We start from the raw sequence: 23,043 nt of genomic DNA, 5'->3' as shown, positions 1-23,043 counted from the left end.
CTCAAACTTGCATTTTTAAAGAAAATAGGTTCAAATATTCCACTGATACTTTAATGTACACTTCCAATATTACGACGTTTCTTTTGCCCCTCAGTATATATATGGACAATAATAATCCAAACTGAAACTATACTAGCCCAAATCATGAAAGCAAAAAACATATTGTGCTAATTTATTCCAGTGCTCGATTTAGGGACATGAAACGTATTTGCACCGATGCAGCTTTGTGTGACATGTGGTTGTACTCGTTCTATCATTCAAAGGACAAGACACCATTAAGCAGTATTGATACCAGAAGTAGTTGATTTTAATATTAGATTTAATTACATGTGACATACTCCCTGAATACATGATTACAAAAACCTAAAATACAGTGTATGAATATAACCAAAATAGGTACGCACATACATTAGTTTAAACACATCATATTCACACTCATAAATTGGACTGTCTCCCCTACACATCCACTATTTCACTCTCACCCGCATTGATCCATCGATCACCACAAAATAACATACAATCCAACAGCAAACTATGTCATGACAAGCAACAGGGTTTGTACAGATTATCATAAATCAAATTTGTAGTGCTCAGTCACCAATTTTCAGGAACTTTGAAACACTATAGACAGTGAGTGAATTTTGTTTCACGGTGCTTTTTTAAGCACTATAACGGCTGGGGACACCAGAAATGGACTCGACACATTGCACCCATGTGAATAAACGCTTTAACCTATAGGCTACCCCAACGACCCCGAAACACAGCACTATGTAAGCAGTTGAATACACACAAGGTTGGTCAGTTGTGGGTCCGGCCAGCGAGTAAAGTTTTTTTTTTCCATTTATCTATCTATAACATGCTGGTTATAATCTGTCTGAAACAATTTAGTGGTCCTGAAGCTTTTAGTGGTATATCTCAATCTGATTCATCTGTGGACAGATGGCTTTCCCAACAGGGGTTTCATGATCCATGCACATATGAAGTAAAACTAATCAATACATTATTTGACAATGCACCACATGAGCACATCAAAACACATGGGACATTGTCGTCTAGACAACGTGGGAGTAGATATGTTGTAACTTGCCACATAGGCAATTGGTTTGTTGCGATCGAACGGGTAAGATATGGGTTAGATATTTTCACAAATCTTGCTTCTTTTTGAAAATAATTTATGTAAATTACATATCGTATATTTTTCAAGTCATTTGACTATGATTCTTTCAGATTATAACACCTGAACTTATTGCTGTAACATGACTGGAGCATTTGTAAACTCCTGTAATTCTAAAGGTAATGACAGTCGCACTGAAGATTAACAATATTTAATGGACAGACAATTTCTTTATTGCAACAGATGCTACGTTCAGAGTGAAGCCTACCGAGTTAACAAGAAAATTAATTATTTATCTGATAACAGTGTTAGGAATAATGTCATCATCATACCAGTTTCTAAAGGCCACTTAAAGAAGGCATTTGCAGTCGAGATGTTGATAATATATGAATCACATAAACATATTTCATCGACGAGTGACAATAACTATGGTGATAATGTAATATTACAGTCGTTATATTAACATATTTGCTGGGAGTGGTGTTGTCACTCTTGGATAAACTGTTTTGGTGATTCATGTGTCACTGAATATGTTAAAGTTCAAACGTGTGTTACTGTTGCATGTACTGACGACATTAGGACCAATCGAGTGCTGCTACATGTAATTTTGAATTACCTCCTGATCTCAGGACTTTATGTCAGAAATCTGTGTTCTATTTCAGGCCGTATCTGAAAAATGCGCAAATTGTCAGCATACAAAAACAAATACAGTTTAGTGCTGAAACAGATATACCGTCCTGATATCATAACAGCTTTATAGTGCTTTTAGCAGAAATTTCATATGAATGTGGATAAGGTTTTTGTCGCTTCTGTATGGACAGTGCCCGTATATTCTGTGTTGCTAAAACCGATCTTTCAGTCAAGAGAATTTTGTGATGAATGTTGTCACTTGATCTAAGGTTTGCATGTGTGCACACACCGTTTTCCCATAACAGGCACAGCTTATGTCGGCTTGATTCATGGCCTCCATATGCCGCATATAACAGCTGTGCGTGACTCGACATAGTATGTCGACAAGGTCACAGACTTATTACGTATTGACAGACGTGTTAAACCCACCCTTTGCTGCAATAGTTGTCATAATATATTAGAAACCTAAATAATTCGGTTTCAACAATGTTGACGTGTACCTGCAATTATACAAAACAGAATTTATGCTTGTTGGTTTAAAGCCCAACTAGTCATGAAGTAATTTACACCCTGTTCAAGTTGGAAGCACTCTTATTTCGCTGTCTCCATCAGTGAAAGACTTAGGATTCACACTTGATCGTGGGAAGGATCTTGAAGGACAAGTTAATCATCTCATGCAAGTCTGTTCCCTTCAAATAAGAAATATAGGAACAATAAGAAATTACCCAACCAAAGAATCAGCTAATCAAATAATCCTTGTTTTGTCTCTTGTAATGTCTAGATTAGACTATTGTAGCAGTTTACTTGCCGTGGCTCCGAAAGTTCTAGTTTCAAAACTTCAACGGATCCATAATAATTGTGCAAGAGTATGTTCTCTATGTCCAAAGTCTAGCCATGTTACACATGTGGTGCAGAACTCGCCCTGATTATTTGTCCGCCAGAGAATTGCTTTTAAAGTTCTGTGCATCAGCTATACGTGTGTAACAGATGCTGCTCCTGATTATCTCAGTGAACTACTCAAGCTGTACACACCATTAAGATCTTTCAGATCTGCTTTACAGAACCTCTTGTGTGTACCCAGAGTCAGAAACACGACGTTCGGCCAAAGATTCTTTGTTTCATGCAGCCACGGAATGGAACAGCCTTCCCCACACTCTTAGACCTGCACCATCATACTCAGCTTTCAGATGAAATACAAAAATGTTTCTGTTTCAAAAAGCCTACCCTACATGCTGAAATGTATCATATGAATTTATTCTAATCCTGTGTAGTGTGACTTTGGACACTGGGCGCCTCAAGCATGCATTATGCGTGGAGAAATGCGCATTACAATTACTATTACCTGCGTGTTGGAAGTAGAGACAATACCTTTCGAAATCCAAGTTTTTCTAACTGCCTTATGACCATCAAGAAGTGAAGAAGGGCTCTATTCACAGTGACTGTTGACAGTTTTCTGTAAAATATATATTTGAGTTACATACTTGTCAATTAACGGCGATGGAATTCATCCAGTGTATTTAAAGGTTGGGCGGTTGCTTGGACATTCCCAATTATATACAAATAATTCAAACAAAAAACTTGTAGTCTGGGACAAATGCTGCAATACAATTCGAGAGGAACAACCTAGCCTCTGATCAGGATACTCTACCAGTGATAATATCTGCACTTTACAGGCCGTTATAAGTAAATACCTCTCAAAAAGGGCTCAATGCTTGTTTTATTGAGTTTTCAAAAGCATTCGATTCTGTGAACAGAAAAAGGTATGGTATCCATTCAAAAAGAACGGATTAGATTAAAAATGGAAACAGTGTTGCGATCTGTGTACCAAATTGTGAAAGTATATGTGCGTTCATCGAATAAGGTAAACCCAGAAGCATTTGAATGTCCTCTAGGGGTACGACAAGGTTGTGTTTTAGTCCATTTCTGTTCTCATTTTTCATTAGTGAATTGGTCGATGAAATAACGTCCACTCTTACAAATTGCATCCAGTTATCCCTGACCTATTCGATGTGTTCCTTCTTTTATTTGCTGATACGGTAATTGGACTCCAAAAAACAAATTGATATTTTAGAGAATGCGAAACATGAAGTCTCCAAGTAAATTTAAATAAGACAAGCATTGTTGTATTTAAACAAGGGGGAGACTTTCTAGAACGGAAAAATGGACCTACAGACTTGCCCCAATTGAAGCTTCATCATCTTACAGTTACCTTGGCATGCTCTTTACTAGAAATCTCACTTGGTAGGCATCTATAAACAATCTGACTCTTAAAGCTAGGAAGGCTCTTATAACCGTTCAGCGTAGCATGTTTAAGTTAGATAATCTCTCACATGAACTATATTTTACAAGTCCTGCCAATTCTGTTGTATGGTTCTGAGAAATGGGGTACTCAAAAGTTTGAAAGCATTGAAAAAAAATCAGTTTACAAACTTGTAAACGTTTTCTGGGCATCCGCAGATCAACATCCACAGATATTGTATTAGGTGAATGCGGAAGATACCAAGTGTATTTCTTGGCAATGAAACGTTCTATCCTACATTGGTTGAAAGTAATCTCAGTGCGTCCTCATCGTTACTCCTAAAACACTTATAAGATGATACTATATCTGATTTGAAAATGCCAGTGAGGCTAGAAATAAGCACAACTGGGCTATGTTAATCAGAAATATAACTGCTCCAACATGGATATGCATAGATTGGGCAGTGAGTTGGGGATGCTCGAGCATTTTAACTATAGTTCAAAAACGATGTAAGGATTGCTTCCAGCAAAAGTGGGAGAGAAATATTCAAACTGGAAAATGTTCACATTCGTATTCTTTGTTTAAACAACATTTTATGTATCTGTATTTGGCAGCCGTAAATGTCAGTAAAATAAGAGTATCGTTATTGCAGTTTCGATGTGATTAATATTGAAGTAAAGGGTACGATCTGAGGCCACTTTTACGCACACATTTCTAGTGTATAACAATACGGTCTCCTGTCTCATTCTTCAGGACTGCATTGGCTTGTTTCTCATCTGAAAATTAAAACTGGAAGATATATCAGTTGCTCTCTCTGGTAAGACTATGGTTAGACAGTAACGATGTCGATTTTAAGAAAGCTGGGTCTGAAGCGAGTCCCACTTTCCATTAAATGCTATAATTCGGACACTATCCTATAAAGCCCAAGATAGACTTAAATAGTGGTATGTTATCTTATATAAGCTATTTTTCAGACAACTGCTGCATTGTGACCCAGCATTTAGCTGAAGTGATTTAGCTAGACAGTCCCATACAGCTAGTTTTGTATCAGTGATTAGCCTAAATTGCTTTGTTTATTTGTCTTTTCCAGTGGAACCTGTTTTACGCTGAAGTGTAATTTGTGAACCTTGACCAGTGAAACATCCAGCCTTAACCAGAGATTCTTACCTTTCGTGGGGAAGGTTGACTCTTGGGGGACTAGGGGGCAGAAGGAAGCCGTTATTTTGTAATGTTTCTAACGATCCTGTTATTAGTTTTCAGTATTCGTCCTATATTTTTATTTTTAGGAGTCCTGTATTCCTATCCTTTGGAAGGTGCAAAGTGCTTGACACTTTATGAAGGTTAATACCATGTTTTAAGCGAATGGCAATTATAAACAAATGAAAGACGTCTTTGTAGCTTATGTTGAGCAGTTTTTGAAAACATCGACAATTGTACTGATAATGTACCCTTAATATTATCAAGAATTGACTTGCGTCTTCTTTCACAAACAATAGAAAGTGCATGCAGGGTATTAAATTGAAAGTTTAACTATTGTATTATCTTCAGTTATGTTACGCGTATGCATAAATTATGCATTCTATGCAAACGATTTACCGAAAAATAGAATTTAAAATGATTTCACGCAAAATGGACCAAGTTTTGTATAAACTGTACCTGGGGTGGTGACAATGATACTAAAATAGTTGTCTGTTATGCTGCCTGTGATAATATTGCAGGAAACCGATTCTCAAACCGATTCTGAGGTAACGCTTCACCGTTCTACGGGCAATTAAGAATATCTGCAGACATGTAATCCAAAGGATTACACTGACAAGGATTTGTGATAAACAAAAAATGTATATAGGAGCATATATAAGCTGAAAACCTAAGCCAGGGAGTAACAGCCGTGTCTCTGCTATTTCCTGACAAAACTCTTTGACAGTACAAGCGATAAGATTGCAGCTGAACAGCCAATAAAAAGGGTCGAAGAGCACCTTTAACATACAGGTACACAGTTTCCACTGTGTACAATGCAAAATAAATGGCATCCCATGAACGTCTGAAATCCGTATAGATGTAAATAATAATTTTGCTTTTCCGTGTGTATCCAGGGCACGATGTTACTGCCTCTGTTGTTTGGCTGTCAACTGATTTTTGCTATGGCTCATCATAGACTGGGCGGTGCTTTGGCGGATTATTTCAATCTGACGGATGCAAAACTGGATGGAATCGAAGTGCAGGCTTTGGAAATTTTGAGGAATGAAACTGATTTGGAGCACATCTGCGAAAGCATAGGTACATATACATAAATATTTCAGTTGCATGAGATGAGGCGAGTGCACATAACACATGACATGTTTCTTGGTCTAGGTGCGTCCAAATATAGTTGTTGGGCAGAATGATCTCAACGTTGTGCACTTTGTGTTAAAGGCACCAAACCTGGCACCCCTCTACATTCCAAACAAATATGAATCCAGCTTAGAAGTGCCACCTGCCTGAAATATGTTATGAGTATATTGTCATATTCAGTATTTATTTCAGGATTATTCGTAGAAGCAACGTGATTTCCATGGTGCGCATAAAAATCCAAGATGGCCGTCAAAAGTACATTTTCTCCCTTCGATAACTTAAGATGGCTGTTTTTATTACACGATGCATTTTTAGATTGTTCATGTCTCGGATATACTTTGATGGTAAGTATGAAAAAACCCATCAATCATCAGTGATTAGGATATCTGAATACAGAAATACACTCTAAGCACAAATACAGTGTTCCATAGTTTTCTTCTCTAAACTAACACAAGCGGCAACATATGTCATATTTGGGATTTCACTTTCTTAGTAAAGTATAAATTCTAGTACATGTTCTTGTTTTGGTTGAGTCCCATCCGGGATTCGAACTCACACCCTCAGAGTCATGCACTTAATCGCCAGGACACAAAGTCAGCCACCGCGACTTCCAATAAATCGGGAAATCCCAAACACGACATATGTTGCATTTGACCACTTTCTAAAATGGCATCGTGTAATCATAACATGAGCTGTTCACAATTCTTTGGCAAATTAATATAATACTGAGCAGAGTTCAAGCACTGAGTGTTTAATTTTGCCAAATTAAAGCATTAGGGGAACACTGTGATATAAATATATAACAAAATTACGCTATGAAATCTTTTCCCCTATTTATTATATTCCTGGTCACTCATTTTATATGAAGTCCTGGAGTGAAAACATGAACACAGATCTGTTCTATGAATGTCTTTCGTGTCTGAATGCTAATAAAGAACCTCTGTAATGCCCTGATGAATATGTTGCAAAACATCTGCTTCAGTTCTGCAAGGTTAATCCGCTACCATTTAATGTAACTATTCAGCACCTAGGCTGTGGTCCTGAGAATATGCTTGGTATTCATCATGCAGTATGACAGTGAATTACGTTGAAATAAAGTTATTTGAGATTAGAAACAGGCAATAAAGGATTGAATGAAGAAAGTAATGACCAAGGGTGTCTTTTCTGACCACACTGACATGTGTGTCGTTTGTGATGACACTGCTAGCACCGAAGGACGTCATAAAGCGCATCTACCTTTAATCTTGGTGTTAAAGTAAGAAAATGTGAAACAGAACTGCAAGATACAAGACTCATGGGAAAACTGTCAGCTTGGGATATGATGACAATCAATCCCCAGTACCATACAAGATGTTTGACTGTGCAATACAAATCTGAAGAGAGAGAGGGGGGGACATGCGTGCTGCATGGTATAGCCTTTGCTGAACGTTTCTCTCACACTGAAACATTAAGGAATTCATCTGACTAACAGTTGTGGTAAGACCTGTATTCTGCCTGGCAGATCTACGAAATCTTTACTCACGCTGACAGCAAGAACTTGGATTAGATTCTGCAACTCTACACATCACAGGACCAAAGAATCGAATGCAGTCAAACATTCCCGATCTGAGTGCAAAGATGCGTTACTGATATTTGAAATGAAGTTGATCCAGTTCTTAATGATCTCCAGGGTTTCATACCAACTAGAATTCTGATCTTGTCAGAAGGAAGCAAGAAAATGCAAAACGTCATGAACAGCAGCTGTACAGATGACATTTGCAAAGAAAGATTCTTCGCTTGTAAGTGAAAGGAGTCATTTGGGAAATCTTTTTAGAGGAAGCAGAGGTGATCTGGTGATAGTAGATAACAGGGACATACTTAGATAACAGTCAGGGAGTAATATCAGCGTTGGAGAGATTAGAATCAACAAAATAGCTCATAGTAAAGAATAAGCTGCCACCCTTCTCAAAACGGATGGCTCCACTCCTCACGTGTTGCATCACTTAAGGGCAGCTGTTTTCAAGGTTGTTCATAGAACTCCTGTCATCTGAGGAAAAAAGACACAAGAAACCATGAACATTGCTTCAGCCATGACAACCCTTATTGTCCAAAGATTGGAGAAGTTAGGTCTGGCAACAAAGAAGATCAGATGCCACTCCCAAAGTTCCTACAGTGACACTTGGTGGTGCCATAATTGTGCAAATGCTTCATCAAAACTCGACCATTTTAAGGTTATATCCACGATGTGTTGTGGTGAAGTTTTCTGGAATATTAGAGCGTAACCAGCAGCCATACACTAAACCATCCACCACAGACAAACATGGCGAATGTCTATGAATAAGAATCAAACTATCAGCAGTTGTGTCAAAGAACTGTTAAAGGTTCCTGAGCCGAACAAACAAAACTGAACGTTTTGCATTGCCAGTTGAACAGGTTACGTAAATAGATTTAGAAAGAAACCCGTTTTAAAGCACCTAGAGACACGAGTTTCCTTCTGAAACAGCCGACAAAAGACTAGGGGTGTGCTCACATGAATAAACCAAAGCTTATTTTGTGTTGCACCCATCTACTGCTTCACATAATGGTCACATAAGGGTTCACGTAGGCAAGCACACCAGATGTCTGTTTGAACATGAAATTGGAACTATCGTCGGTATATTACCATCAAACCTCTTGTCAGTATTTCATGTTGTCGTCGAGTGTGATGTCATTTCATTGTATTCGAGTGAGTGAGTGTGAGCGAGTTTGGTTTTACGCCGCTTGTAGCAATATACCAGCAATATCACGGCGGGGGACACCAGAAAATGGGCTTCACACATTGTACCCATGTGGGGAATCGAACGCGTGTCTTCGGCGTGACGAGCGAACACTTTAACCACTAGGCTACCCCACCGCCCCTTTGTATTCGAAGGAATACACCTTGATATACTTGGAACGTAAGCCATCTTGAGTTTTCATTACCACTAGGTGGCGAAAACATTGGGAATATGTACACCAATGTTTCAAGTAGTCCTCATAAAAATACAGGATATGACTAGATAATTATGATACATAGAGCATTTATTGCATTACAGAAACATTGGCGGTCGCCGTTGATTTTCCGCCACGATGGGGCATTGCTGAGCTGGATCATTGTTCAGAATTGTTCGGAGTGATTCAATATAAAAGTGTTCCAAGTTTGGTGCTTGTAGCAAAAGTGCACAATTTCTGCCTCAATCTGTTAGAGCATAGTAAAGTACGAGGGTGATTTTTGTAAATTGAAAGAATATTTAACTTGATGTCTTGTCAACGATCATTCATTCAAAAAAAGTTTTAAAAAACATCTGGTTCTCTTAAACCAGAAATGGGTCATACATTTGCAATCACAAGTATCCTTGTTCGTTATATGAATTTGTGCTGAAAAGAACAAAGTTGTCTATACTGAAACAAGTTGTGTGAGACTTGTCTCATGATATGTAAGTTGCCCTTTTCTAGTGGTTTATAATGTAATAATCAAGCAAATTATAGAATAACAAATACAACACTTAGAATTTTTTTTCTGCACAATATCTTACAGTAACTGAAAATATACATAATACAAATTTTTCGATTGGCTCTAAGTTTTGGTTCAGATACATTTTTGGAATACCGTTTCGCCTCTTATATGACTGACAAGGCCAATAACTGAGTGAGTGTTAACGCTTAAGATCAGAGTTTGGGTTTTTACCCATGAAGCTTTTGGGGTCCTGACTATAAAACAGCATTACTTTGAACATATAAAGTTGTTGATCCTCTCTAAAATTTACAGTTTCCGATATGTTACATGTTCCGATATGGTTGGTGTTGTAGATCAAGCAGCAAACCTGCTTGGCTCTACCTCACAACAGCACAGTTCCATTACGTTCACGTTTCTGGATAGCAGTCGTCGAGGAGCTGACCATCGGCTCAACGTAATTATATCACGGCTTATATTGGAACAGTAAGTTTATTTTTCCTTTACTTTGCATCGGGTGAGCGTTGTTTCAGATTTATGAGGTTCAGGTGTCGTTGTTTAATGCCCGGGTGATTAGCATTACGTGTTTTTTGATTGATTTAAGTGTCTTATTGATGTTTGCTCAATGTTATTACATTTAAAGTACCTGTTAAAAGAAAGACGTTTGAAACACATGGATAGGCATATTTGACTTTTTCATCTTTCATACCACGTACATACATGGATTATAATTCGAGTAGAACGGGTTGTTGTATTCCGAACCTCAAGAGAAAATGCAAAAAGGTGTTAGTTTGTATTTGTACTGTCTTTGTTTACGTCTCAGGAGGAAATCAGCTCTGTTCAAAACCTTGCTCATATTCAGATTCCAGCAAACAGCTTCCTTCAGTCCGTACACATCCTACTGACTCATTTAGGATTTAGAAATTACTGTCGTTAGAGTTCATTAATTCATGCAGTTGTTAAACACGCATACACTTTCAATCCCATTCATCTAAATCATCTGATGTCGTAATGTGTGCTATGTGTAGTCTGCCGCTCATGTGCCAACATTTTCTATTTTCTGTGTTGTCCACCATCTTGCTTTCCTGATCAAATGTCCATTCACAGTAATAAACTTTCCACAACGCCTATCAGTTTAGTTGACGTGTATCAAATGGTCCCATGTTTATCAAAATGACACTTGATTTACCTTTGCATGTGTTTGTGATGGGTGCCACTTATGGTGCAGTCAGATCTCACCTTCTCGGGAACACCTGGTATCAACACCTTTTGATAATGATTCGTATTCAGGAAAATCCTGTGGTTTCATATGATTATGCTAAGCGTTTGCATGCATACAGTCGGGCTCATCAGAGGCATTTCTTAAAATTATGGAAATGCATCTGTGGTTTACAATTACAGTGTTAGGACATTAGGAACAGTACCACCGTCTATTTTGGAGGAAGGATTTGGACCGGAGATCCGCTGTGATCGTGAATACACTTGCAATGAGAAATCACCCTTCCGGACAGCTGATGGACATTGCAACAACCTCGTATACACCTCGTGGGGGAGGTCGTTTATTCCAATGAGACGCTACCTACCTCCAGTATATGATGACGGTAAGTTATACGTGTACCTTTCAGTTCTAATCGCTACAGGGATGGCAACTGTAACTGTGCTGTAACTGTTCGATGGTTGGCTTTAGACGGTTGGTCTCTGAAATGAGCATTATTTTACAATAGCTAAAGGGATGTCATATGGACTGATGCTTTAACTGTTCGATGGTTCGCTTTAGACTAACCGTTACCTCTGAAATGAACATGATTCTACAAAAGCTAAAGGGATGTTATATGTGCTGGTGCTTTAACTGTTCGATGGTTCGCTGTAGACTAACAACTTGTCTCTGAAATGAGCATTGTCTTACAATAGCTAAAGGGATGTCATATGGGCAGGTGCTCTAACTGTTCGATGGATCACTTTAAACTAGCAGCTAGTCTGAAATTAACATATCTTTCAAATTAAAACAAACCATAATAAAAAGAAGACCATAGAGTTTCTTATGTAACTGAGATTCTGGTAAATTGTGTTGCCACACATTTCATACTTACACAGGCTACACTGACCACATATTTGTTTTCTGGTGTCTATGACAGACGGTGTTCACTTTTGTGACGTTACATGTGAATATGATTCATTTTATTTTGAGAACAGCCGTGTCCAGCCCGAGACAGAAGAGCAGGTCAGGAGCGGATCTGCCCAGTACTCGTACAGTCAGCATCACTGTCCACCCACCTTCATCAGCAGAAGACCTTCATCCCAATCTCACGGTCATGCTGATGCAATGGGGTCAGTTCCTGGACCACGACATCACCAGCACACCCATTCAAGAGCTGACGCATCCTGAATGTAAGTTCCAAGTACATGTTTAACCTTCAAATAGTAATGCAGGAGAAACAAAGTGAGAGAATGTTGCTCAGTGATCTCATTCTGTAGCAAAGTGTCCTGCTAACAACCATCGATCTGCCTGACCTAGACTAGGTGTTGTCCCCCGAGAGGGTATGTCAGTCCACATCATTCAAAGGACATTAAAATGCACCCAGGTTTTTAAATCATCGTATATATGTATATTTGAAGAAATAAACTTTGCGTAAAACCGCTAAAACTGAAGGGATGGGACAAATCCAGGTGGGGAACCGTGCAGGAAGTATAAGTAAGTCTCCACAGCATGGTGGCCTAGCTTGATCATTGGATGCAAATGATCTCTGGTCATTGTTATATTATGTTGTTTATTGGCAGTTTAACGTGTTATATGCTCTTAAACTAGTTTTAAGAACATTGTGATGATCTCGTTCTTTCATACTGCCCTTTAACAACATGATTTTTATACCATTTAGATATTTTTGTTATTGCCGTATATGTATCTGTTTGTCACGATATGGCTGATGTGCTGCCTTTGTGACGGTAAATTACATGATGACTGTTCCATTATTCCTTCATCAGTAATAACAAATCAAGCTCTGGTCCAGCTGCCATGTGTATGATCTGACAGCGATAAGCGGGTCATGAAAGAGTTCACGTGGTGGCGAAATAGATAGATGTGTCAAACCGTCAGAGTTGGGTGTTACTGCAATGCTATTAGATATGATTCAATCCTCAGGCCCACACCTTTATCGTTGAGATAAATAGATCTGTGAAATTAAAAATACGTATGTGGCTGATAGTTGCTCAAAATGAGACAAACAAGGGATTTTTATTTGAAGGTGATATATTTGTTACAGAGTTATCTTTTAGTCCTTCAGTTTGCAATGTTTATAGGACTGTTTCCAGTCATGTCGATGGCGGTTTAAATTGATTTGAAAGAGGAAGGTATATTAGGCTAACTTTTGTTCAGCATTTCACAATATTTTGTTTTCCATTATTCCTTCATCAGTAATAACAAATCAAGCTCTGGTCCAGCTGCCATGTGTATGATCTGACAGCGATAAGCGGGTCATGAAAGAGTTCACGTGGTGGCGAAATAGATAGATGTGTCAAACCCTCAGAGTTGGGGGTTACGGCAATGCTATTAGATATGATTCAATCCTCAGGCCCACACCTTTATCGTTGAGATAAATAGATCTGTGAAATTAAAAATACGTATGTGGCTGATAGTTGCTCAAAATGAGACAAACAAGGGATTTTTATTTGAAGGTGATATATTTGTTACAGAGTTATCTTTTAGTCCTTCAGTTTGCAATGTTTATAGGACTGTTTCCAGTCATGTCGATGGCGGTTTAAATTGATTTGAAAGAGGAAGGTATATTAGGCTAACTTTTGTTCGGCATTTCACAATATTTTGTTTTCCAGGCAGTGATGCATCAATGGTGGCTTGTTGTGTAGGCCTTGTCGAAGATGTCAACGTAACGCAAGAGGATTTAGATAAAAGGTACACTTCATTCTTTAACTGTGAAATGATAAGAAATTCTTCTTAAAGTGCTAGGTTGACACACTAGCATGCGACTCGTTACAAACGCTAGCTGATCGTGGAACTTATCTGAAATTTCAGGTATGGGTACGAAGTGATGCGGGTCGATACGTTCAGATACGATTTGTTGCGATATTGTCACGATCAGATCTCCGGTTCAAATACGATCGCATACGCTCTGATAGGATTGTCCCGAATCGGTCGCGATCTGACAGTATCATCGGGGTCTCCGAACTGGGACGATGTGGTACGTGTAGGTACGTTCCGATACGTTTATCACACACCGATGCACTGTGTTGCGATAGGATACGATTGTGGTCGAGATATCTTTCCCGATCACGATCGAAGTGATCACGAATTAAGCTAGGACTGGTCCCGACCTCAATATGCAGACCGAGTGACCATGGACTTTTCTGTTTCCTGAACTTCAATAGGGTGAACACAGAAACCCACAACCACGATTGATTCCGATCACCCCGAAGCAGTGAAATCCCTCTTTATTTTCTACCCTCAGGGAATGCCGATCTGTGGGAATCCATTTGGTTCTTCATGTTAATAATTCTTTACCAGTTGACAATTGAGTGAATCCTGAAAATAGAGATGTTAAGAGAACGCAGAGCGATGGAAGGGAAATAACTCTACATTTATATTGCTTGTCTGTAGTTATTGACTAATTGCTTAACGCCGGTACTCCCTGTCATGACCCGATACCCATGCTTGAAGCAGTTCAAAATAAACATTGAGGTGTTCAAAAAGATAAATACGTTGATCGCTGATCCTCCGGGGCCCTAATTCGTAGCCTTCGGGCTCAGGGAACATAAAAACGACATACAGGGTACATCAAACCATGCCCCCCTCCTGATCAGTGAACAACGGATGGTGTCGTCAACTCCTGCCCTAATTAAAGCTTGGTATTGACATTTATATCACCTATCACCTACTTTGTCTTGAAAGTAGATAAGTATGTACTCCCCATTTCAAAACACACATTAATATCCCATAATTGCATAGTGTGCCCCAAGATGGCGTTCCTAAAACCTGTATCTGTCTCATATCAAGTACCTGTTTTTCACAGACCCCAGTGCTTTGCTATTGACATCGAAGCTGGAGACAGACGCTTCGATTACGGTTGCATGAATTTTGTGCGGTCTGTACAAATCGAGAACGCCAACTGTAAATCAGGTATGTGTTTCTATCATAGCTTTCCCAGCTGCATTGAACTGGCGGCAAACATCGCATGCCTGTTAGGTGTAAATACATTTAAATTTGTTCGCGTCCACGGAAGCAATACCTTCATTGAAGGGTGAGAATACCGGTATGTGAATTGAGGTTCCTGGTATGTAAACTGAAATGGGAAATATTTAAGTACCAGGGTAACAATACATGCTCAGAAAGGTGAAACTACTGAAGTGACAAGACACCAGTGCGGTCTTGAGGGTACAAATAGCAAGGCCTGAAGTGAAAGGTGATTATACCTTATTTGTAGCTTAGCCATATTTGATATGAGGTGTGAAAATATCCTATTAGCATTGTACTAATGTACACGTTAATGTGTGCATCAGTCTGATATTACTTACTGATTATAGCAATATTTCAAACAAAGGTCATTTTGTACAATGATTAATCATACTCATACCTACTCATTGTCCAGACTCTGTTATCTGATCCTTATCTGATAATAACCATTTTGAGACGACTGGATGGTATATAGCTTGTGAAACGACGTTTACCCGGGTTCCTTCAATTACTATGTTCCAGTCCCAGTAGAGCAGCTGAACCAGATTACAGCCTACGTGGACGCTTCACAGGTATACGGGTCGTCACAGGACGAACAGAACTCACTACGGACATTTGTTGACGGTAGGGAGTCCGTATCACACTCATTTTGTCTCCTCCTAAATGTTCAGGGATTAATGTAAAATCGAAATCATTCATTTGGCATATTCATGTTTAAAATATGTTTGGCTCAGCCATAGAAATCTGGCTATAAAAAAGAAAATAGAAATCGGTTTATATATTGAAGTCCACGAACATTTCTGTCTGCAATATATATAGACACACACACACACACATAGGGAACGAGCGAGCGAGCGAGAGAGAGAGAGAGAGAGAGAGAGAGAACGTCCTGTCAAGGTATTTTAACTAGCATAACGGCAGACAACAAACATGCGCCCTTATAATGTTTAATTTGTGACTTGACTCATTCAGCAACTTCTCTGCTATCAGGGAAACTTAGAACTGCCGCCAACGACTTTCTGCCACCAGACTTGGAGAATGAAGGAGCTTGTAGGACTCAGACTGCACCAGATTATTGCTTCCTCGCTGGTTAGTACAGGAAGGCAGCAAGTGAACTGTATTTCTGGCATGGTCCGTCAGCTTGACATCTTTTGACAGGGGTTCATCTAGGCCATGGGATTGCGGAATACACGCTGTTGAGTCCTTACATCCGCAAACTGAAAAATCATTCAGCCATATCTCATGCCAATATAGTTGAGTTGGCTCGAGGTGAAGTAGAGCGAGATATAGTTGAAACAAACACTAACAATATCACAAACAACAGTTAAGTAAATAGTGTGTCAGTCATACACAGCCACTGGGGTAGCCTTGCGTTCACTTGTCTAGCTCAACACCAGGAGTCTATTCTTATATGGGTATAATGTGTGAACCCCATCCGTGGTGTCCCCCTGGCGTGGGGCATTGCTGGACTATTGATAAAATGAGCGTCAATCCCAAGTCACTCACTCACTTAGTATTACACTGTGACTGGTGACTTGTATTTTGAACAAAACCTGAAGACATCCCTATGTATCTTTGATCAAAACCAAGCATCTCCATTTGCTTTCCTGGATTCGTGAGAGAGCATACTCACTTTTTCTGGGAGTGGTCGAATGGTGGGATCATATAATTGTTAAAATCATGAAAAATGCTGGTCCTATCAGGAGCAGTTCCTGTAACGGTAAAGCATATTCAGAACAATATGTGATTGTAAATAGTAACTGAACGTTTTATGGTACTGTTAATGTATGCGACTGTTCTGCACACTGTGGTCTCTGTGGTAACTTATAACTCTGTGATTGGGCGAGACATGAGCGATAGGTCCATTTGGCAACCGTTGACCTCGATGGCCGACGGGATTGCCTTATAGTTCTTGGTATTGGCTTCTGACACAGGAGACACAGGTTCCCTTCCCGTCCAGAGATAATGTCTTAAAGACCGTATATCAAATAAATCACAGGTATGTAGTCGCTATCAAAACATTGTTCTATTTTTCCAGGTGACCATCGGGCGAATGAGAATCCCGGACTTCAGAGTATGCACACTATCTTCGTGAGGGAACACAACCGTTTAGCCTGCAGACTAAAGGAACTAAACTGTCACTGGGGAGACGAAAGACTCTTCCAGGAAGCCAGGAAAATAGTTGGAGCATATGCACAGGTACAGTTTTACTGCATTACAAAAGTATTGTACATGAAACAGTGGAATCTGTCGGAGACAAATCCAATTGTTCTTAATGAATACATCAACGTGTAGATAGATGGACTGAAAGATAGATACACAGATAGATAGTGGATGCACAGGTTTAGCACAATGACATTAAGGGACATGATATTTTAAGTCAGGTTTTTATTGCACATAAATCTGACATGCCGATGGATATAATACGAAATACGGTTCAAAACGTCAAGAAAACAAGCACGCTTTCCGCGTCTATAATACTTCCTATCGGAGGTTTAGACTCACTAGTGTAAACATAGCCACTTACTTCAGGCAAAATATTCCTTATCGTAAAACGTTACTGTTCACACATGAACTGAGCCCATTCGTACAGCTGATAAGATTATTGTCATGAGTTCAAGAAATTATAAAAATTAGAAAATTGGCGAATTCCTAACAAAACTTTAAATCCAAAGGCAGCGTGATATTTGCGCGTTTTTCGGCAACTTGGTGCACACACCCACACACCCACACACCCACACACCCACCTGCCCAGCCACATACACACGGTGAGTCTAAACCTGCATGCTACTATCACTACATTCATACAAAATGATTACCAGATTGTACATACGGATTACTGGCTATGATAAATCAATGATTACTTGATATTATAACATTCTCTTAAAGAAAATCACCTATGGGGACTTCTTGCCTGCCATCAACGGTGATCAGATGGACCCGTACAACTTGAGTCTCGTGCCAGTAGGATACTCAAACGTGTACGACAACACAACTGACGCCAGCATCAGGAACGTCTTTGCAACAGCAGCCTTTAGAATAGGACACTCAATGGTCCGGTCATTCCTCGCAAGTTATAGTCCAGACTATGACAATCTTGGGCAAACACCTCTGAGGGAAGGGTTTGATAATACCCATATAATTATAAGCGAAGACAACAGAACCATCGGTGGCTTTATAAGAGGTTTGGTTACAGAATGTGTACAGTCAGTTGACTGCAAGATATCACAAGAGTTGACCGATCATCTTTTCCCTGATGGTAACAGGAGTTTAGACATTGCAGCTCTTAACATCCAGAGAGGAAGAGATCATGGCTTACCCCCTTACACTGCTTGGAGGACGTTCTGTGGAATGCCTGTTGTTGATAATTTTGACGATCTGATAAATACGACCCATTCTAACGCCACAGTGAACAAGTTGAGGATGGCATACGAGTAAGAAATGTTTTCTTGGTTCTTTAGTGCAGAGAATCGGACTAACCAATGCTGCAAATTAACAAAATTAAAACAGCCTGTAAAAATTACCTTCAAACGATTAAGTTTTAGGAAAAAACGCGGAAAAATACGTAGAAATCCGATTTGCGAAAATAATTACTTAACAAGAAATACGTAGGTTACACCCTCGATATCTTCCTGGTATACGTTCCGATAAATCTACACAACACCCTAAATGCATCTACGGCTCGGACCGATAATGTTGTTGTCTCCTTGGCTGTCTTTTTATACAGTCAGGTGTCTACACTGTGACGTTGAGCGTACCAGTCACAACAATAACATGACTGATTGAACATGACAACACAAATCATGGAGAGAAACTCTGAAAGAGGTAGAAAGAGTTCTTGCATGTATATTTTTAAAATTGTCGGACAATTTGTCTGTATGATTTCCCCATAAAACTGAGTCGCACAATCCTTCGCAACTATGTGTGTTCACACTGGCAAGCTCGGTTGTAACGAGCTGATTGGTTACTGAGAATATGCGAACTAGCAAAGCAAAGCAAAGGGAGGTAAAACATGTTACCTGACCGAGCCATAGATGCATCCACTGTATGGTGGAGATTTATCGGAACGTACATCTTGGACATATCGAAGAGGATAAGATTAGGGACACGGGTAGTTCAGCTGAGTTGCGATCATTTTCCGCTTCAGAAACCAATGATTGTTGGTACGAGTAATGGTTTGTCCCAGTTATGTTTCTGGGTTTGTCAGCGCCCTATCCGTGCTCATTTGGTGTCACCAACTGAAACCTGTATCATTTCCTACCTCGCTACGATGGCAGGAATAATGAAACCCCAACCCTCTCTCTCATTCTCTCAGAATATATACAGAGCATGATATAACACGGGGATGTAGTACCCAACTGTCATTTTAACATGAAAGATGCCGTGGATGCCGAAGTTCATCCGTTGACATTGTTATGCTACCTGTCAAACGTTTAGACCAACTTACAACTATATGCTGTGTGTATATATGTGGCAGCATCGAAGATGAATTTCTCCGCTAACTTGGGAGGACCATCTGCAAACCCTATGCAGATGAACTGAACGAGGATCATGAATCACATTGCTGAAAAAGCATGTGCGAAAATCGTGCATGTGAACAGCTGCCTTTTGGTGAACAGGGTTGTAAAGAATTCGCCACTTTTCACCAGTTATGGAATTTATCATTTATGGAACTCATGACAATAATCTTTTCAACGTTACGAATTTGTTTTACAATTCACCAGCTCATGTGTAAACAGTACCTATAAACACTATGGAATGTTTTGCAATATCTAGTTAAGAACAGTTGACTGAAGTAAGTGTCTGTATGTACACGTGTGAGTCTACAGTTTTATGGGTAGTATATATTTTCTTATAACATACAACCAGATCAAATGATCATGACGTTTATTTTTCAGCGACGTTCACGACATCGACCTTTTCCCAGGGTCTATAAGTGAAGAACATGTATCTGGAGGGCTTGTAGGACCGACGTTCGCCTGCCTTCTAGGGAAACAGTTTCAGGCTCTCAAGGAAGGAGATAGATTCTGGTTTGAGGGAGATAATGACTACGTTAAATTCTCTCCAGGTTAGGTAAAACTAAATTCTACCATGATGTCAGTAGATACTGGATTGTGATTGCTTAATCAAAGTCAATCAGAGGTATATAATCACGTTATAAACCTCTGATTTTCCAACACATGATGTATTTTTTTTCAATATGAATAATCCAGTTATGGCAGAATGGACTGTGTTGGGAAGTCACAGGTATACAACGAAATTATGATTGTTGTACTTTTAAATTTAAATTTTTAAAATCAAATTTAGAACTATTATAATTTCGTTATATACCTCAGATTTTTCAACAGTATTTTTTTATCTTCATTTATCATTATTTTCGAAAGGTGTCAGATTTGATTTTCGAATAATCGAACTGAATATTTGCAGTCTTACAATGGACTTTGTTTCATACAGGATTATGGAATGTGTGACAGACGTTTGCAGAGACGTTTTCAGACTAGAAACCTTTAAACGATCTGTATACAATTTGATAATGTGTGCAGTTTTACTCAACGCATTTTCAAGAAAGTACATGCAGTCTCACTCACGAACAGACACACAGACACAATCTCTCTCTCTCTCTCTCTCTCTCTCTCTCTCTCTCTCTCTCACACACACACACACACACATACACATGCACACGACAGCACACTTGCCCAAGTCTATGGAATTCGATCTGTTCTGAGTTCATGTATTTCCTTAGGTAATTTTGCACAGGTGAAATAATGACGTCATATGTATTGACCGACGTCATTTAAAAATGACAATTGGAATATTCAAAGCTGCAAACCCCCAAACCTTCAGGAAATCATGAAAGATGTTTACAGGAATGGAAATTTATGTTACAGATCAGTTGGCAGAAATCCGCAAGGCAAGTTTGTCCCGAATATTCTGTGACAACACTGACACTGTCACCATACAGGTGAACGCCTTCATCAAGGGTGACAAGTAAGTTATCCTTACGTCGTTCATAATATTGTCTTTTACTCAACTCAACCAGTGTCACTGAGATCTGTCGGTTGAGAGAAAATATGTTGTTTTCGAAATTTCGAAGTATCTCCTTGCATCAAATATATTCTTTTCTTAATAATTTTGTTAAGATGAAACCTATTCTAGATACCAACATTTCGACAAATAACAAAAATTATACAAAGTGTCGATCCAAATTTGATTTTCCGAAATTTCAAAACTGTTTCACAAATAATTGTTAATAAATTACGAGCATATCTGTATAAAACTGATATTCCAAAGTAGCAGTATTAGGTGTAGTACTATGGTGAATATGCCTAGATTTTTTTTATTACCTTGAAACAATTGAATTTCGAAACGAAATATATGTGTGGCTCTACAGAACAAGGTACTTCCGAAAATGGACTTTGCTTTTATTTATTTTTCCAAGTCATCAAGCCTAACCACACGATCACCTTTCACGACAAACGTCTCTGAATACAATTCTAACCCAAATCTTCGTGAGCATATGAACCTGTGTGTAACATTTGTGACACACTTTCTGAGTAAACAGCAGATACGAGTACAAGTTTCGGTAAAGGCAAAATCGTGTACGTTGTGTACCATCCTACGTAATTGTTCTTCTTTTCAGAGTGCCCTGTAGCTCACTTGACACGGTTGACCTGACCCCATGGAAGGAGGAGCTGGGGTCATGGAGCGAGTGGACTGCATGGGGAGCCTGTCACAAGCATGTCCAGACACGGGAACGTTCATGTGAACCCTGCAACTGTGGTTGTGAGGGACCAAATATTGACGCTCGTTATTGTTCCTGCTGACTGTCATTACAGGTCTCTTGTACTAATCCAATCATGTCTGGAGATGTTTTTGGTCCCTGATGTCATATATATTAATATATTTCTCTGACTATATGCATATTTTATGCCTCTAACAAAGTACACATTTGATTATCGAGTTACATTGTAGTTAATGCGTCTGGTAGCTTAAAAGCTATTTTTGTCTATGGATATCAAAATATTAATTTTCAAGAGCATGCAGATATTGTATCTCTCACGCCGTATGTATTTTCCAGAACTTTTTGACGTTGTTTTGTTAACGACATGCCGGAGTCCCGCTACAAACTGACATGTTACTGTCAACTCGATTCTGTAAAACGGCGATGTATGCATAAAAACACATCCTTGAGTTGCCGTTTCTATCAAACGCTAATGCGTGATTATTCTCTTCCCACATAGGTTACTAATGTCATATCTTCCTACGTAACCTCTGTTTAATACGGCTCTTTAATGGTGTGAGAGTGTTCTGGATTCGTGATTGGTGGCAATCAGATTCAGCTGTGCAATCAGCAACGTTGTTTCAAAAGTGACCATTCACTCGCAAAGCCTCGGTAATTTCCGTATGCTTGGGGTAAACTAAAACCTCTTCTCGAGCACAATGCGCAAACGTTTCGTCTAGGCAGAACCCAGTCATGTAATGGGGATCAATGGCGTCTCCACCCCCTTCGTTGACACCGGTCAAGCTAGCCATTATATATCTTTAGCGTAACATCAACAAACACATCTTATAGATTTTTTCCTATACTCTCTGTTGCGCTAGGCTCTGCATTTCAGTTAAACATGAAATACCGAATCTATCCTTGGCACGTTCATCAACTAACTCCATATTGCCATACCGTACCTAAATCGATGTAAATTAAAACGTGATCGGATTGTATAGATAGAAAGGAGATAATTCATGTTAGGGGATTTTATGAGAGCTGGGAAATAATTTTAACAGAGGTTACGTAGGAAGATGCTACAGGAACCTCCCTGGGTAGAAAATGATGCACACTAATCCTATTCCACGCTAGGAGCGGTTAAATAACTCCGAAGATAATGCAGTGGCTCGTCAAGTCCAAGATCGCGGAAACCAATTTGTTAAGTTTGAGATCCGAGAGTCTGTATATTTGCTTCCATTACTTATGGACGAAGTGATTTAGCTAATTATCAAAGAGTTCGCTCGTCACGCCGAAGACCCGGGTTCGATTCCCCATATAGGTATAATGTGTGAAATTCTGCTGGTGTTCCCGTGGAATATTGCTTAAAGCGGCG

General features: G+C 39.3%; 1 protein-coding gene across 1 annotated transcript; it reads left to right on the top strand.

Annotated features, from left to right (window-relative positions):
- Window positions 1–1,102: 1,102 nt before the first annotated feature.
- Window positions 1,103–21,862, top strand: LOC137265240 (peroxidase-like). The gene is made up of 14 exons (XM_067800594.1): window positions 1,103–1,120; window positions 6,077–6,260; window positions 10,122–10,251; window positions 11,167–11,366; window positions 11,959–12,153; window positions 13,594–13,672; window positions 14,787–14,893; window positions 15,470–15,571; window positions 15,938–16,036; window positions 16,986–17,146; window positions 17,837–18,381; window positions 19,846–20,015; window positions 20,836–20,935; window positions 21,588–21,862. The coding sequence occupies exons 2-14, from the start codon at window positions 6,083–6,085 to the stop codon at window positions 21,769–21,771; spliced, it is 2,250 nt and encodes a 749-aa protein (XP_067656695.1). The 5' UTR covers window positions 1,103–1,120; window positions 6,077–6,082; the 3' UTR covers window positions 21,772–21,862.
- Window positions 21,863–23,043: the final 1,181 nt, after the last annotated feature.

Source organism: Haliotis asinina, chromosome 15 (genome assembly GCF_037392515.1).
Source record: "Haliotis asinina isolate JCU_RB_2024 chromosome 15, JCU_Hal_asi_v2, whole genome shotgun sequence".
Lineage (NCBI taxonomy): Eukaryota > Metazoa > Mollusca > Gastropoda > Lepetellida > Haliotidae > Haliotis > Haliotis asinina.
The sequence above is the reverse complement of the archived record's forward strand: the minus strand, read 5'-3'. Positions and strand labels throughout refer to the sequence as shown.

Excerpts from the sequence above, each read along its gene's own strand:
- LOC137265240 (XM_067800594.1), top strand. The coding sequence starts at position 6,083 with ATGTTACTGCCTCTGTTGTTTGGCTGTCAACTGATTTTTGCTATGGCT. Across the intron at positions 10,252-11,166 it reads TCACGGCTTATATTGGAACA|TGTTAGGACATTAGGAACAG; the intron begins GTAAGTTTATTT and ends TTACAATTACAG. Across the intron at positions 13,673-14,786 it reads CAAGAGGATTTAGATAAAAG|ACCCCAGTGCTTTGCTATTG; the intron begins GTACACTTCATT and ends TGTTTTTCACAG.